At 33.5% G+C, this 15068-nt stretch overlaps 4 protein-coding genes across 9 annotated transcripts in view; 3 read left to right on the top strand and 1 right to left on the bottom strand.

Moving 5' to 3' along the window:
• The window catches only part of LOC106670050 (gamma-aminobutyric acid receptor alpha-like), a 156447-nt gene extending 154536 nt beyond the window's left edge, over positions 1–1911 (top strand). For all 5 annotated transcript variants that reach the window (XM_014400044.2, XM_014400045.2, XM_024227981.1 and 2 more), the window contains 3 exons: positions 818–907; positions 979–1054; positions 1113–1911. In XM_014400044.2, coding sequence (XP_014255530.1) covers positions 818–907; positions 979–1054; positions 1113–1336 — 390 coding nt within the window. In that variant the 3' untranslated portion in view covers positions 1337–1911. The remainder of the gene's footprint in view (positions 1–817; positions 908–978; positions 1055–1112) is intronic.
• Positions 1912–2089: 178 nt separating this feature from the next.
• LOC106670017 (transcription initiation factor TFIID subunit 10-like) lies at positions 2090–8867 on the top strand. 2 transcript variants are annotated; one of them, XM_014399987.2, is made up of 4 exons: positions 2090–2189; positions 8189–8345; positions 8408–8472; positions 8539–8867. In XM_014399987.2, the coding sequence occupies exons 1-4, from the start codon at positions 2167–2169 to the stop codon at positions 8738–8740; spliced, it is 447 nt and encodes a 148-aa protein (XP_014255473.1). In that variant the 5' UTR covers positions 2090–2166; the 3' UTR covers positions 8741–8867. The 2 variants fall into 2 exon arrangements, with proteins under 2 accessions (XP_014255473.1, XP_014255474.1); XM_014399988.2 differs by lacking the exon at positions 2090–2189 and adding an exon at positions 5980–6115.
• Positions 5079–5873, bottom strand: LOC106670018 (PAXIP1-associated glutamate-rich protein 1-like). The gene has a single exon (XM_014399990.2). It carries the CDS (start codon positions 5555–5557, stop codon positions 5138–5140), a length of 420 nt encoding a protein of 139 aa, XP_014255476.1. The 5' UTR covers positions 5558–5873; the 3' UTR covers positions 5079–5137.
• A 1409-nt stretch (positions 8868–10276) lies between the features above and the next one.
• LOC106670000 (POC1 centriolar protein homolog) lies at positions 10277–14526 on the top strand. Its single transcript, XM_024227972.1, has 10 exons — positions 10277–10597; positions 12601–12703; positions 12794–12927; positions 12989–13143; positions 13266–13462; positions 13611–13730; positions 13790–13936; positions 13991–14165; positions 14230–14333; positions 14403–14526. Exons 1-10 carry the CDS (start codon positions 10440–10442, stop codon positions 14487–14489), a joined length of 1380 nt encoding a protein of 459 aa, XP_024083740.1. The 5' UTR covers positions 10277–10439; the 3' UTR covers positions 14490–14526.
• The last annotated feature ends 542 nt before the right edge of the window (positions 14527–15068 follow it).

The following is a 15068-nucleotide window of genomic DNA, read 5'->3' as shown; positions in this document are numbered from 1 at the left end:
AAAAAAAAACTTTCCTTAGGCCATATGCAAACAACAAGGAAGTACTGATATCCACACGAGTGAATTTCTTGGAACTATACCTAGACAGCAGACTGGCATGCAGTACTCACACTAGGCAAGAACTTAGACAACTAAGAAGACTGCTAGGTCGGAAATCAGACATGACTAACAAAAACTACAAAACATTACCTATAGGGGGACATACAGAGCAGAACTAAGGGTACTACAAAGCCATCCTAGATAATGGATCCCATCGAAGCATTGCAATCAAAACTCCTCGGAAGAACTCTACTACGTCTCTAACTTGCCATACAAAGTGACCTCAACATTCCCTTCATTCAAGACTTGATCCGTTCCCATTTCTTGAAGTTCCTCTCTATTCTTTTGTCTTACTTTAACCTTACGTTACCCTCTCTACTACTCCCATCCTCCTAGAGAGACCTACTTGTCCCCTAATCTTTCAGTAGCAAGAGTACCAGCCTAGATATTTGCCCTTCAGGAGCAATGCTGACTTAGTGCAATAGAAAAAAAATATTATTATTTAATAATAAACAATTTTTTTTAAAAATGAGTAAGAGACCATTCTCTTGGTTATTAGATGGTCAGAGGGGTAATATTATTTAAAAACATTATTGATTGACGTCAAGCTCAATACTATTATCACATGTCACAAATTCCCTTTTTATATAAAATCATTTTGAGACTTTTTTTTTCAAAATAAATTTAGCCATCAATTTTTTCTATGATGCATTTGACATTTTACCAAAATTGAATCATATAGTTTTGCCACTTATAAAATGTATTGATTAATTTACAGACAAGTTCCAGGAAATCAAGTAATTCTAGCTATTCAAGGCGAAAATCAAATAATTGTCCTGCCACTTCAGGTGACACTCCTTATCTTGAGGTAATTTTATATTGTTTAATTCTATTTTTAAAAATAAACAATTATAACATTAATAAAGTATCGTTTTGCAGGTAATACCTTTAAACGCTTGTACGATATCTTCAATAAGTGGCAGACGTGATTCATGGTCTTCTGGAATTCCATCTTGTATGAAATTCAGCAATTTATGCCGGTTTTGAATTAATATTAATGATCAAAATTCCAGGTTGCCCGCGAGTCGAAACACCGGTTGAGCACCATCCGCCTCCCCCGCCTTCAAAACCGATCAGGTCAAAAAAGAGAAAAAGAAGAGCGCCTAGGTTCAACAGCGTTTCAAAAATAGACCGAGCATCGAGAATAGTTTTTCCTATATTTTTCCTTGCAATAAACCTTTTCTATTGGTACACGTACCTAAGCAGAAGCGAGAGGCTGAGATCATCTCCAACTTGAAAGTTTTACTGGGACCTTATGGAAAACCTTACAAGGATAAGTGTACAATTTAAATTAAAGCAAAGTCCTTATCCAACAAATGTCCAATGCATGGCATTTTTATATTAAAATTGTTTTATTTAAATTTTACATACAGAACTGCTGATCAATTATCATTTCAATACATTTCATTTTTGTATGCATTTAGGAAATTTTATTTTAAAAATTTTATTTTGATAAGTAGAATTTTTTTACTGTGAATTGTGTTCTATTTATGATGTTTTAATTGCAATAAATGTGCAATTTAGGGGTAAGGAAAATTACAAAAAAATCACTTAGGTTTAAAAAAAAGTGTTGTCACTACAATTTATAGTCAATGCACTATTGATGGATTATTTCCACTGCCAACTGAACTAGAAAGTCAAATAGGGTTTCTTTTTTTTCTGCGTTGGTACGCTTAATAGGATGTCGGTATTATTACTACAGAGGTAGACGATAAACTTCATTTCCTTGTAAATTACCATAATTAATATTTTTTATAAAGTAAACAATGTGTAAATAGTAAATAAATTTTTGTAAAGATAAGTTGTATTTAGGTGGAAATTGTGAATATTTGGTAATGTATAGTGTATATAAGAAATAAATCAACAATTACATTTAATGTGTTTCGTTTTTATTTGCCTATTTTTCTTTAATTTTGAAAATTTGAACCTGATCCATTTTGGCATGCTATCTGTTGGCCAAAATTGGTATTTAACAAACTCATCCAACTTCCCATCTTTTGTTTTCAACTGAAAACTAGTAACCGTCATTGTCAATCGTTCAACTAGTCGGTTTTTGACTGAAAAATCATGGAGTGGGCTAGAATAATAAGGTATCTATTATAATAATTAAAAACTAATTTGTAGGGTGGGATTAATAATAAATTTGAAGATAGCTTCGTTTTAAATTCTCACAGGTTTCCATTTTGTCAAAAAGGAAAGATTTCTAACAAATTGATATTTATAAAGTGACTTTATGATATTCAACTCTTCTAAAAATATTATTTCCTAATGATTTTACAAATTGTGCGCAGTTTTTGTATAGGGAGTCTGGGTAAAAGAGGCTTAGAAGTTCCTTAATTGGAAATTCAGTCAAATGTTTCTGTAATTTAGCTGTTTGCATATAAAATTGACATAGGTACAATTTCACAATATAAAATTGTGAATTCCAAGAAACTCATTTTTGAAGGGGGTTGGAGCCAAATTCAGGGTCACTGAGATTCGATTGATTCCATTGATGAGTGCTGTGTCAATTTTCATTACGGAGACTAGTCCCGTTAGGTGTCATAAAAAAAAGCCCCGTGTGGGAATCGAATCCACGACCGCAGGATCTACTAGCCAGAGTCTGATGCCTTAACCACTCGGCTACCACAATCCTGCATTCATCAACTTCCAGACCACGTACACACTTTGAGAATAGGACCAAAACGAACTAGGAAAAGTAGAGATGAAAAATAGAGAATAAGGCTCAATTTAGCCTTGGATAGTTGGGCTTTAAATAAGTTCAGCACTATTTGTGTTTGTATATAGATATGTTTGATGAGATGCAAGCAATGAATCTTACTTTTAAATTCCAATTCATGTCGAGAGACATGTTTGAAACTCATTCAACCTGATGATGAGTGTTTTATGCTCGGAATCCCTATAATTGTAAACAACAAAACCTGCGAGTAAGAACCATCATTTATAAAAAGTGAAAATATACTCAAACCATTATTTTCTTCATTGAATTTTTCATTGTTGAGTCCTTTTCTCGACCAAATATCATCAAACACTTATTACGTGTGTATCACACATCAATGATTATGTTGATGTTAATTATTTATATGCAATGACAGGTCCACAATTTATCACTTTACTAGAACTGCAGTGGCTAAGCTTAAGCTGGTGCAATTCAGACACAACATTCCACATGTTATGTTTTACAAATAAAACTACGATCTAAAGAAGTTTCACACACTGACTGCCAACTGCTAAGAATCAGCATACCATTTTGCTCAAATCATGCAACGATGGTTCTACACCGTAACAAGGTTTGTCACTGAAGCCAAAAAAAGGACAAGATGGACTAGCTTCCGTTTATTCATCCCTGTTCATCATTCCTTCTTTATTAGTTTGGACACTGCCAAAGAAATTATGGCATTGGACGTTTTGAATGTGATGACCCAAGTGAAGAAGACTTGATTGCTTTAATACCACTCCTAGATTATCCCGAAACATAGTTTGATTTAATACTTTTTCCCTTTATGATAAGCTTAATACTTTTTTTTTCTCTTTCTGTGAGTGACTAAAATGAAAATGCAGCGGTTTATTAAGTCATGCACAAATGGTGTAAGTCATTTTTCACAGGGAAGTTTATTGTTAAAGCAACATAAAGTCAATTTTTTATGGAATAATTCATACATATCTAAATTATTACCACTGAAAAGTGCCTAAATAGTTAGAAACATTCTATACTTAATTGTCAGTAAAGAAAAAAAAGGTAATTTATTCTCTAGCACAAAATTGACAGAACTACCCACAAATGACCAATTTTTTTCAAAACATGATTCTTTGACTCATACAACAGATCATGTATTAAAGCAGTATGGTTATAAAACATCAAAATCTGTGAATAGTACATAATAAGAATTTAATTTTTCTCAACATGATCTTCACATAACTATGCTGATCAGCAAATGTGCCTGAATAAGCCAACTGTGATTGTGGAATGGAGAGATTCACTAAATCCTGAGGAACTATCTCTGTTTGCATGCAGATATGTTCAGTTGCTGCAAGAAGAGACATGTTTGTAACTCTTTTAACCTGATGATGAGCATTTAATGGTCAGAATTCCTACAATTATAAAACTTGGGAGTAAGAACTATCATTTATAAAAAGTGTAAACGTACTCACACCACCTTCATATTATTTCTTTCAATGAATCTTTAATTGCTAAGGCCTTTTATTAACCAAATATCATCATACACTGTAAGATTAAGTTGATGGTAATTATTGATATGCAAAACTGATTGAAAATTTATAGGTTTTCTAGATTTGCATTCTCTTGCTGGTTTATGTTGCACTCAGACTTTTTTGTGAATTGTTTGGCCTCTTTCAGACCGGGTGGCTAGTTGATTCAATGGACAGGCGTCAAGGAGTGTAGCCCAAGTAGCAAATTAGTGAACCGCCCCAACTCCTTCAACTCATCCTCACAGGTGAGTGGCCAGCAGACACAACACTGGTTGACTCAACACAAAAGACACTGCTCGTCATTCGTCCTTCACACCAGTCACCTAGTTGAGTCAGAAAACATTACAATTGCAAGTTTCAATGTGGAGCAGTTCATTGAAGAAATTTGTATTAGTCCCTGCAATATGGGACATGGGGTGTGAGGAGTATAGCGACAAAAGTAAAACAAGTGAAGCTTGGAGGGTTGTACAACAGTATTTGTGAGAAAGCGCCTGTTTCCCAATTTTATAACAACGGATAAACCCACACTTTACTGGATTTCCTCCTTTTTTGCTTCCCTTTTTGCAAAAGAGCAAGCACAAGAAGTGCTCCTGCTTCGAGTTCTAAAATCGCACTGATCTCCCGTTGGGAAGTGGTTGATTCCATAAGTTGCCTGGTGTGAAACCAGTAAATAAAGTCTTCATGTGGCAGTAAACTAGTTGAGAGTCAACCGGGCAACTTGGTTGAATCAACCAAACCTCTGAAAGAGGACTTAGGTGTGTTCGCACAAGTTAAATGCATAAAATAAAATATATTTACAAAATGTTTAGTACAAAAATAAATTTCTGGTTTATGGATCTGGGTCTTCGTCCATCATGTCCATCCTCCTGTGCCTTGCCATGTTGGAGAGGATGGCGTCGAGGCTGGTGGTCTTCTTCTTGGCGCTTCCCCTGGGTCCGACGTCGCCCGCCGGCCGGAGGCAGAGTTTCGCGTTTTCATCCTCGAAGTCGAGGTAGGTGTCCTTTTCCTGTGGTTTGTCGCCTTCTTCCTCCTCGTCCTGGCCCGCGTCTTCCTCCTTGGCCTCGGGGGTCGGCGGCCGGCGGCCCGGGCACGTCCACGAGATCGGCAGGAGGCCTTCGTCCGAGCCGGACAACTTCTCGAACAGCTCGACGATCCTCTCGACCGGCGGCTGCCACTTCCGCCCGTGGAGTTTCACTTCGTATTTCTCTTCGTCGGAACACGCCAGCTCCCAGTCGTCGTTCTCAGACATCAAAAATTTTAAAAAATAAAAACAGGCCGCCTCTTAAAAACGACAATAAACAAACCCAACGGACGACGTGGTCATAAAGATAAAAATCAAAACTTGTTCTGATTTAATGAAATTACAATTCTCCTCCCAGGCCGAGAACACTTTTCACAAACGAAATCTCAATTTGTCAAACCCTTCCGCACCAAAACATACCAAAGTCTTCAACATATTACATAAACATATAAAACACATCAACATTGATCATCCCATCGCCAAACTAACTTTATAGTTTACACTGTGACCAAATTGAAATGTTAAGCCAACGTAATTTTATATAACAAATCAAACATTAAAATAATAACAATAATAAAATTGTAATGATTCAATAAAAACATATCGATCTAAATCTATCGATATAAATCAGAACTAATAAAAGTCAGTTTACACCATTGACCGAAAGTATAACCATACATCGGCACAGTCAATAATGACTTATTGAGAAAATATTGACCATTGTTTTCAACTTGTTATACATTTTTTTCTTCTACTTCTAAGCTAATTAAGTTCATCGACAATGGCGTAAGTTTAAGAAACTTAGCAAATATTTGTGTTTTACTATTATTTTGTTTTTACTTTGTACAATTAGTAATTAACTAATTGTTAAAGTTGTCTGTAAAAGTTATGTTATCATGAGTATCAGATTTTATGTTTTTCTCAACTGATCTGTCTGGTAAATCTTGGTGATTGTTGAAATATCAGTTCACATGTCAAATATTTTGGTTAGGAAAATCAGAAAACCTTTCACTTCGATTAATTTTCAACTGTAACATTAGTACAATCAGGGACTTATTGACCATTTTAACCATGATTGTTTTCAACTTCTTATGTTGTTTAAGTTTTGCTTATGTTGTTAAAAACAGTAGGTTTGATTAGCATCTTACCAACTATGATGTTATACAGCTTGAATTGTTTTTATAATTACTGATTTATAATAAAAAAACATTGTGTGCTTATAGTGGTTATCTGTAAAAATGTGATTATAAATGTAGAATTGCATGCTTTCCATATCACAAATCAATCAACCAGATGGTGATTGTTAAAAGAGTAGGCCATCTATCTAATGTTTTTGATAGGAAATTTAGAAAACCTTTCTCCTCGATTACATGCTTAATTTCCGTGTACACACTCAGTGTCTTATTGACCATTTTAACCATGAATTATTCAGAAATCGTGAGATGCGGTCTGGTGTGATGTAGGTTTCAGAAAAACATTTTCTTTATCGTGCCAACGTTTTGATCTTTATTGAGATCATCTTCAGGGCCTGGGATTTACAAACTTGTTTAAATTTAACAAAAACATGTAGGATGTGGAAAAAAGTGAATTTATACAATGCAAAAAAAATTTTTTTATCCAATCAAAATATTTCTATTCACTTTTATTGAATATAAAAAAATATTTTTTTGCATTGTATAAATTCACTTTTTTCCACGTCCTACATGTTTTTGTTAAATTTAAACAATGTTTGTAAATCCCAGGCCCTGAAGATGATCTCAATAAAGATCGAAACGTTGGCACGAGAAAGAGTTTTTCTAAATCTTACGTGATAACCAAACCGCATTTCACGATTTCTTAATAATCATCAACTAACGGTCACTAATCACCACACATTTTAACCATGAATGTTTTCAACTTCTTGTCTTATTCTCCTTTTCCTTTTATTTCTAAGCCAGTAGGTTTGAAGAACATTTACCAACTTTATTGTTATACCGCTCAAATATTTTTTTAAGAATCACTGATTAATAATCACAAACAGTGCTGTGATCTTATAGGAAAATATCTATAAAAGTGTTTTGATTATGAGTGTAGAACAACCATGTTTTTAACATCACAATTTTCTCAATTGATCTAGGAGGTCAATTTTGCTGATTGTTAAAAAATAAGTTCACCTGTCAAATGTTTTTGACTGGAAAAACGGAAAACCTTTCTCCTTGACTAGTTTTCAAGTATAACATTGGTGAAGTCAGTGATTTATTGACCATTTTGATAGTGGTTGTTTAATTTATTTATTCACATTTTGCTTCAACTTCTAAGGCAGTAAGTTAGTGTGATCTTTAGTTATTGTTAAAAATGTACTTTACATGTTAAATATTTTGAGTAGACAAAACAAAACATTTTGCCTCATATTACTCATTCATTAACTTAATTTTCAATTGTTACATTGTGCAGTCAGTGACTAATTTACCATTTTTTATCTTATCATGTTATCCATGCTTCTACTTCTGAGTTAATAAGTTCGTTTACAATAAAAGTTTAAGTATTGTTTAATTTCTACAATTACTCAATAATGAAAATAAACAGTACTGTGTTTTATTAGACAACCTCTATGGACAGGTCTTGTACAGGATTTCAAGTTTTCAGTAGTTTTTCAATTAATCACAGTTAGGACAATCTTGGCAACCGTTACCTAGCAAAACAGAAATCATTTCTCATTGATTACACTCTTAATTTTAAACTGACTTTGTCTTAAATGTCAACTGCTGACAGTATATTAGCTATGGAAACATTTCATTAGATAGTAATTTTAGACCATAAAACTTCTTTTTTTTTCATTTCTCTGTAGTTTAAATATCTAAAAATTAATTTATATTTAAGGTCTGTCAACAATGGCAATCAGAGCACATCAGCTAATGTTGATTCGAAAACACCGCTCACAAACATAACCAACACTTCGGCGAACAGCAGCTCGCAGGCTGGAACAGGGCAGCAGCTAATTGAGTTTTTACCCGCTTTAGAAGACTACACTCCAACTGTAATGTACATATTCATCTCTCCTTTGATTTTATAATTAATTTTTTAAATTGTATATTTAAGATTCCTGACTCGGTCACTGGTGCATTTCTCAACTCTGCTGGATTCGCTTCTAGTGATCCAAGAGTGTAAGTACCATATATTTTTTCAATATAGAGATTTCAGCATTCATTTTTTTTTAATATATGTTACAGCGTGCGTCTAATTTCCCTGGCAGCGCAGAAATTCATATCCGATGTGTCCAACGACGCCCTTCAGCACTGCAAAGTCCGAACTTCGAACCAGTCATCAAAGTCCAAAACAAAAGACAGGACTTACACTTTAACTATGGATGATTTGACGCCAGCCCTCGCAGAACACGGCATCAACATAAGGAAGCCTCCTTATTTCGTCTAATTTACAAACTTTTTGATCTCGTCTACAAATCGATACTTTACAAATTATCACTTACAAAATATTTGGATTTATTGTATTATAAAACATTTGATTTACTAATAAAATAATCAAATTATAATTTAAAATATTTATGTTCGAACTTTTAACTTTTTTAAATTCTCTCAGTAAACTTTTTTAAACCCAAGAATTGTTTATTTATTTATATAACTAGCCATCTCCGCATTGTTATACTGGCACTGAGGAATGAGGTCTACACTTGTAGGTTCTGATGCCTCTTAAACCTATAGGCACCATCTTCAGTGAGGAACAGAGGTTATTGGTCTGCGAGCCAGTGTCCATTGTAGTTTTCTTACCTTTAACTGGACATGCAGGTGGCTTTCTTTTTCTACTTTTTTTTACAGAGAGAGAGTTTCTGCAATTGTATGATGTTATCTCAGAAACGAAGATACGTTAGTTTTCTCCATGTACATTTCCACTCTTACTGAGTCTTTTTAAGGATGTTTTGGAATATTTCAATTATCTGCTCCAAGATTTGGCTATTCTCCTTCCATGAAATTAACAAGCATCCTAAATAAAATGTTTCCTTGGCACATTGTAGTTTTCTTCCCATCTATCTGTATATGCAGGCTTGCTTAGTAGCTTTCCGTTTTCAGACATGACAAAGTTTTTTGTAGAGTTTCTGCTAATATTATGATGTCATCTGTAAAAGGAAGATGCGTTAATCTTCTCCATGTACACTTCCACTCTTGCCGAGTCTTTTTATGTACATGTTTTTGAATATTTCAATTATTTGCCTCAAGATTTGGCTGTTATCTTCCTTGAAACTAACAAGCTGTCTTAAATAAAACATTTCCTTGGCGCATTGTAGTTTTCTTCCTCTCTATCTGTATATGTAGGCTCATTTAGTAGCTTTCCTATTCTAGACAATAATTTTTTGTAGAGTTTCTGCAAATATTATAATGTTATCTCAGAAACAAAGATGCGTTAGTCTTCTACATGTACATTTACACTCTTGCCGAGTTTTTTTAAGTGCATGTTTTTGAATATTTCTTCCAATACATGTTGAATAAGATAGGAGAGAATGGGTCGCCCTGTCTTAGCCCCCATTGGTTGTCAAAATATTCCAAGATCAAAATTAATTTTATTATTATCATAGATATTTATTTTTCCGTTAAATTCGTCAAACAAATACTTATTATTATTAAAAGGGTTTCATTTGATTTTTTTTAACATTATTAAAAATTAGCATTGTTGATGTCACCAGCAGCTATAAAAATAAATCTATTTTCTAATTTATTGATAGTTTATTGTATCGATCTAGTAGTAAAACTGAATTTTGCAACGGCTTGGATTGATGTCGTAGAAGAAAAGTATCGTTTTGTGCAAATATGCATTTTAAAATAAAAAATTAATTAAAATATATTTAAAAAATTAATATAACAAAGAAAATATCTGTTTACTTTGTTCATATAATCGATTTTTATAGGTATCGATATTACACGAGAAACCGTTACTAGGAAGGTGAGTCTCTGAACCCGTTGGTGACGGACTGTTATCAGTTCACAGTTGGCCCCGCGTCAAGTCCCGGTTCAAATTGAATTTGTTTCCCCCGAGGGAAATAACATTTTCGAGTAAAAAAAAAAGAAAAAACTCCAAAACGTCTCGAGGTTGTGATTCGCCGTCGTCCGCCTCCCGCGGGATGGAATGGCAGGACCCGGTCCTCGAACAGCACTTCATCGGACACGGCGGGACCGTCACCTGCTTGGCGTTCAGCCCCTCCGGAAAGCAGCTCGCCTCGGCCAGCCTCGACAAGACTTTCATGAACTGGAACCTCGCATCATCGAAAGGTTCCCTCAGGTCTGAAAACATTCTAAAATGCCCTATTATTATTACCAATAAAAACTGTTGTTCTTGTGTTGAGAAATATTGGATAATAAAAAGATGCCATTATCTGGACTATGAGTGATAAAGTATCATAGGGCATAGGCTGTCACTGATGGTTTCATGACAGTGACACTTCGCGCCATAATTTAAAAAAAGAAGCTACTTTTTATAAATTAATCTATATTTGCTTAGTGGTCTTACTTGACTATATTAATTATTCCATTTAAGTATTCTTTTAAGGTTTTTGGCTGAGATGAAAAAGCTTCATACAATGGGATTCGAGCTCAAGTCATTAAAGCAGCAGCATATTAAGCTGAAGGTCGAGGGTTGGAATCCTGCTCGTGACACTAACTTTTTCATCTCAACCAAAAACCTTAAAAGAATACTTAATTGGAATAATTAATGTAGTCAATTAAAACCACTAAGCAAATATGAATTAATTTAATAATTAAAAGTGGTAAGACTGGAGGTCCGAAGTCGTCAAATGTAATGTACTGTATATGCTGCAAGTGACTTTAATCAGTTTTATAGGGATAAATAATTAAAAGAAGTAATTACTTCACTAACAGCTTCCCGTAGCCACTTCATAAGTCACTGAGAATCAAATCCTGATTACATGACATTTGAAAATATATCAAAAATAGGGAAAATTCAAACGATTGTAGGTTAAGATGGGGAGTTGGTGACCGAGGGGGTCAAAGTCATGATAGCTCAAGTGGCTAGAGCAGCGGCGTATTGAGCCGAAGGTCGTGGGTTCAGATCCCGCTCGTGACACTTTAGATAAAACACTCAACCAAGACTTTAGATAAAAAGAATTATTAATTGGAATTTTTTTTTATAAAAGTTGGGTTATCCAAAATCACCTTGATACTTTCCCAGTTATTTGATTCATTTTATCCATAGCCATTTAACTAATAGAAATTTGTTTGCTGATTTATCTAATTATACATCTACCTGTGTGGTATACCAAGGTTCAGTTTTTGGGCTTTCTTTATTTATTCAACATTTACATACAGAGCCATATATTTTTTGAAATACCAAAGGAAAAACAATAACCACTTGGTTAAATAGATTTAGGTGAATTTTCTAATTAAAACTAATTTCTTGTAAACACTGCCAAATCTCCACTCAAGAGAAAGTTTGGTCGTTACTGATCATTTTAGTATGTCAGATGCATTTTGGCAATGCTTCAACTTTAGTGTGATTATGTTTATAAATTCTGTTTATTCATTTGTCATTAAATAATAAATATTTACAATATACTAGTAGTTACAGTAAATAATAAATTCTTCCACTTACACAAGTAGTATAACAACATAATAATTATTATTAATTTAGTTTTTAGGGAAAAATGAAAAAACCCTAACTACGTAATAAATAGTTAAGTTAATAAATAAGTTAAATATATATTGTTTTGGATGATGGATGGGTGATGAGATCTTCTTTAGTAGCAAAAACGGAGCAAAAACAATTTTTTGGGCTGTGGCAAGCTTTAGGTGGATTACATCATCAGGGCCTATTTATTAAAGTAAACCAATGTAACATAAATACAAAGTAACTTAATATTAAGTTGTAATTTTACTTGACCCATTGAGATAAAAATATTATGTACTTTATATAAACTTCAAATTCTGGTTAAAGATATTGATTGTAAATGTTCTGTAATATTCACATGTACCTAGTTATTCATTTTTCTCCATGTCAATGGGCCAACTTAATATTAAGTTCCTTTGGTTAATTTGGTTTTTCTTTAATAAATTGGCCCAGATGATGGTGGAATGAGGCACCGAAAAAGTGCTTAGTTTTGTGAGTAAAAATGCACTTTCCACATAAGGTCATGATTTTAAGGGCTCTGCAGTAGCCTATATAGGTAGGTCACTGTGAAGAGAAGGTTTGAATTACTTTAACATCCCACACTCAAAAAAAAAATTGTGATGATTCGCACGTTTTATTTTAAATGGATTTTTTTTTTTCAGATATAGAGCAAAACCATTACCAGTAACCCATGTTACTTTTTCGCCTAGTGGAAATTTAATAGGTTCATCTCAAGGACAGTTTGTCCGTATGTGGATGGCCAGTGTAGGTGCATCAAATTATTACGGTTAACAAGTAATTTTAATAATTTGATTGTTTTAAGCATTCTCTAAACTTGTTTTTCCATTTCCGTAGATTCAAGGAAAGTCTCTCGATTTCAAAGCACATACATCGACAATCAGGTCAGTAAGGTTTTCACCTGACGGAAGAACTTTTGTGACAGCGTCAGATGACAAATGCATTAAAATATGGCGAACGTCCAGGCGAAAGTATATCAGTTGGATAATTTTTTCCTTTTATTATTGTCGATTGCAATATTCATTTTTACAGGTTTGTCGCTTCGCTGATTGGTCATACGAATTGGGTGAGATTTGCAAATTTTTCATACGATGGAAATCAGATTGTTTCTTGCAGCGATGACAAAAGTGTGAGACTGTGGGATACTCGGATATCTAAACAAATTCACATTTTCAATGAAATCAAAGGTGAAATGGATTTGAATAAAAAAAAAAAATTATTTGTAAATGGCCACATTTTACTTGTTTGCATATATTCTTAAATATTCAAGAAGAGCTGGCATATAATTTTAATTTAAGTTTGTTTTTAGATTGTCCTCTCCATGTGGATTTTCATCCCGCCAAGACTTACATAGGAGTTGCTGTTGGTAAAAATATTAAAATCTATGATATGAGATATGTCAAGTTACTTCAGTATTATCCTTGCCACGATGGAGAAATTTACAATTTTTCATTCCACCCCAATGGAAATTTTATGTTAACAGGAAGTGAAGATAAAACAAGCAAGGTATCATTAGATCATATGTGTCATTAGTGATTTATAGTTATTAGAAGTTTTAAATTTTTTTTGTTTGCCTTTGCCAACTTTAAAAAAAAAGTTGTCCAATTTTGAGCATAGAAATAGAAAGCTTTATTTTTATATATATATATTCTAGATCATCGATTTGATAGAAGGTAGACCAGTTTTGTCCCTCGAGGGTCATACGGAAGCTGTCACCGCTGTTACATTTTCTCAGTCCGGTTCAAACTTCGCAACGGGTTCCAAGGATAAAAATGTAAGCTAGTACTTAAACAAAAATAACAATAGATTTTGAAGTTGTGAATATTTAAACAGGTTTTTGTGTGGAAGACTAACCTTGAGCATGATAGGAAAACTGAAGAGAAATTTATTAAAAACATTAACGGATACAGGAAAGCCAAACTCCCTAAATTATCATCGAGGGAGGTGAAATCGAAAAGCAGCTGGCACACTTTGACAACAGTAAGCCATTATAAACTACACCTCTGTTATTTATTAAAAATCTCAAATTTTCAGGACGAATGTTCAAACGGGGATTCTCAAGAGTTCGACAAGCTATCTAGATTAACCAGTTGTACGAGCACAAATATAAAATCTGATAAAGAATGCACTACTGATGCAACCACTGATGACCCTTATGATCATGAACAATTCCAAAATGAAGATAATCAGCCGGAAATTGTTGATAAAGGTATCATTAAATCATATTTTGTTTTTAACCAGTTTTCGTTATCTTATTTGTTTATTGTAAGCAGAAAATTTAGTTAAAATTTGTCTCAACGGTGCTGGTACTAATATAAAACCGATAGAAAATTCGATTGGAACACTTCTAACTAGCGTAGATACACTAAGCAATAGGGTAAGTTTTTTGTTTTGTTTTATTTAATGGCAATTTTTTTTTAAATACTAAGAATTAAAAAATTTTCAGATGAATGAATTGGAGAAGAAAATTTCAATGCTTGAAATTTTGAACACGGCACTCGATGATAAGGACAAACGGCACCACTCATACTAGTATTAATAATTGAATAAATTATATATCAATTTTTAAATTATTTATTTATCTAACATCTAAATTTGTTTTACAAAAAATGTTATTGTTGAGTTTGACATAAATAAGTATATTTTGTATTGATTTGTTGTTGACTACCCGTGTCTAATTTTATTTTATTTTTGCAGTTTTAATAATTTCAATAACTTGACCTATAGATTATAGTGTAATACCAAACTGGTGAAAATGATCAGTGAAATCTGCCAAGGAATTTCCTTATATTTTCATTTGATACAAGGAATTGCTATGAATGGCAGAGAAAATAATATATTACATTCAAAAATATGAAAAAATTGTTGGAGAGATACCGCAAACTAGCAAAACGGTGGTTGTTGTCTGGGTACCGGGAGGGTAACGAAAGGCGGACAAGGTAACTAACGCCAAGATGTCCCAACCTCCGGACTTTACTACTGCAATCCTATGGCACCGAAAATGGATGAAAAACCAGGATTAAAAGAAGGTGGCAGCCTGGGTCACAGAGAAGTCTCATTCACTAACTTGTTATGTCTTTTTTTTTTATTCTAAATTTGTTGACAACCGAGG

The sequence above is a fragment of the Cimex lectularius genome, unplaced genomic scaffold (genome assembly GCF_000648675.2).
Source record: "Cimex lectularius strain Harlan isolate CLEC.00 unplaced genomic scaffold, Clec_2.1 scaffold38, whole genome shotgun sequence".
Lineage (NCBI taxonomy): Eukaryota > Metazoa > Arthropoda > Insecta > Hemiptera > Cimicidae > Cimex > Cimex lectularius.
This window is presented reverse-complemented; position numbering and strand designations above follow the sequence as displayed.

Bases quoted from the DNA above. Each gene is read 5' to 3' on its own strand.
- LOC106670017 (XM_014399987.2), top strand. From the start codon at position 2,167: ATGGAGTGGGCTAGAATAATAAG. The intron at 2,190-8,188 runs GTATCTATTATA...TTTATATTTAAG, and splicing joins GAGTGGGCTAGAATAATAAG to GTCTGTCAACAATGGCAATC. The intron at 8,346-8,407 runs GTAATGTACATA...TGTATATTTAAG, and splicing joins TAGAAGACTACACTCCAACT to ATTCCTGACTCGGTCACTGG.
- LOC106670018 (XM_014399990.2), bottom strand. From the start codon at position 5,557: ATGTCTGAGAACGACGACTGGGAGCTGGCGTGTTCCGACGAAGAGAAA.
- LOC106670000 (XM_024227972.1), top strand. From the start codon at position 10,440: ATGGAATGGCAGGACCCGGTCCTCGAACAGCACTTCATCGGACACGGC. The intron at 13,731-13,789 runs GTAAGCTAGTAC...ATATTTAAACAG, and splicing joins CGGGTTCCAAGGATAAAAAT to GTTTTTGTGTGGAAGACTAA. The intron at 13,937-13,990 runs GTAAGCCATTAT...TCAAATTTTCAG, and splicing joins GCTGGCACACTTTGACAACA to GACGAATGTTCAAACGGGGA.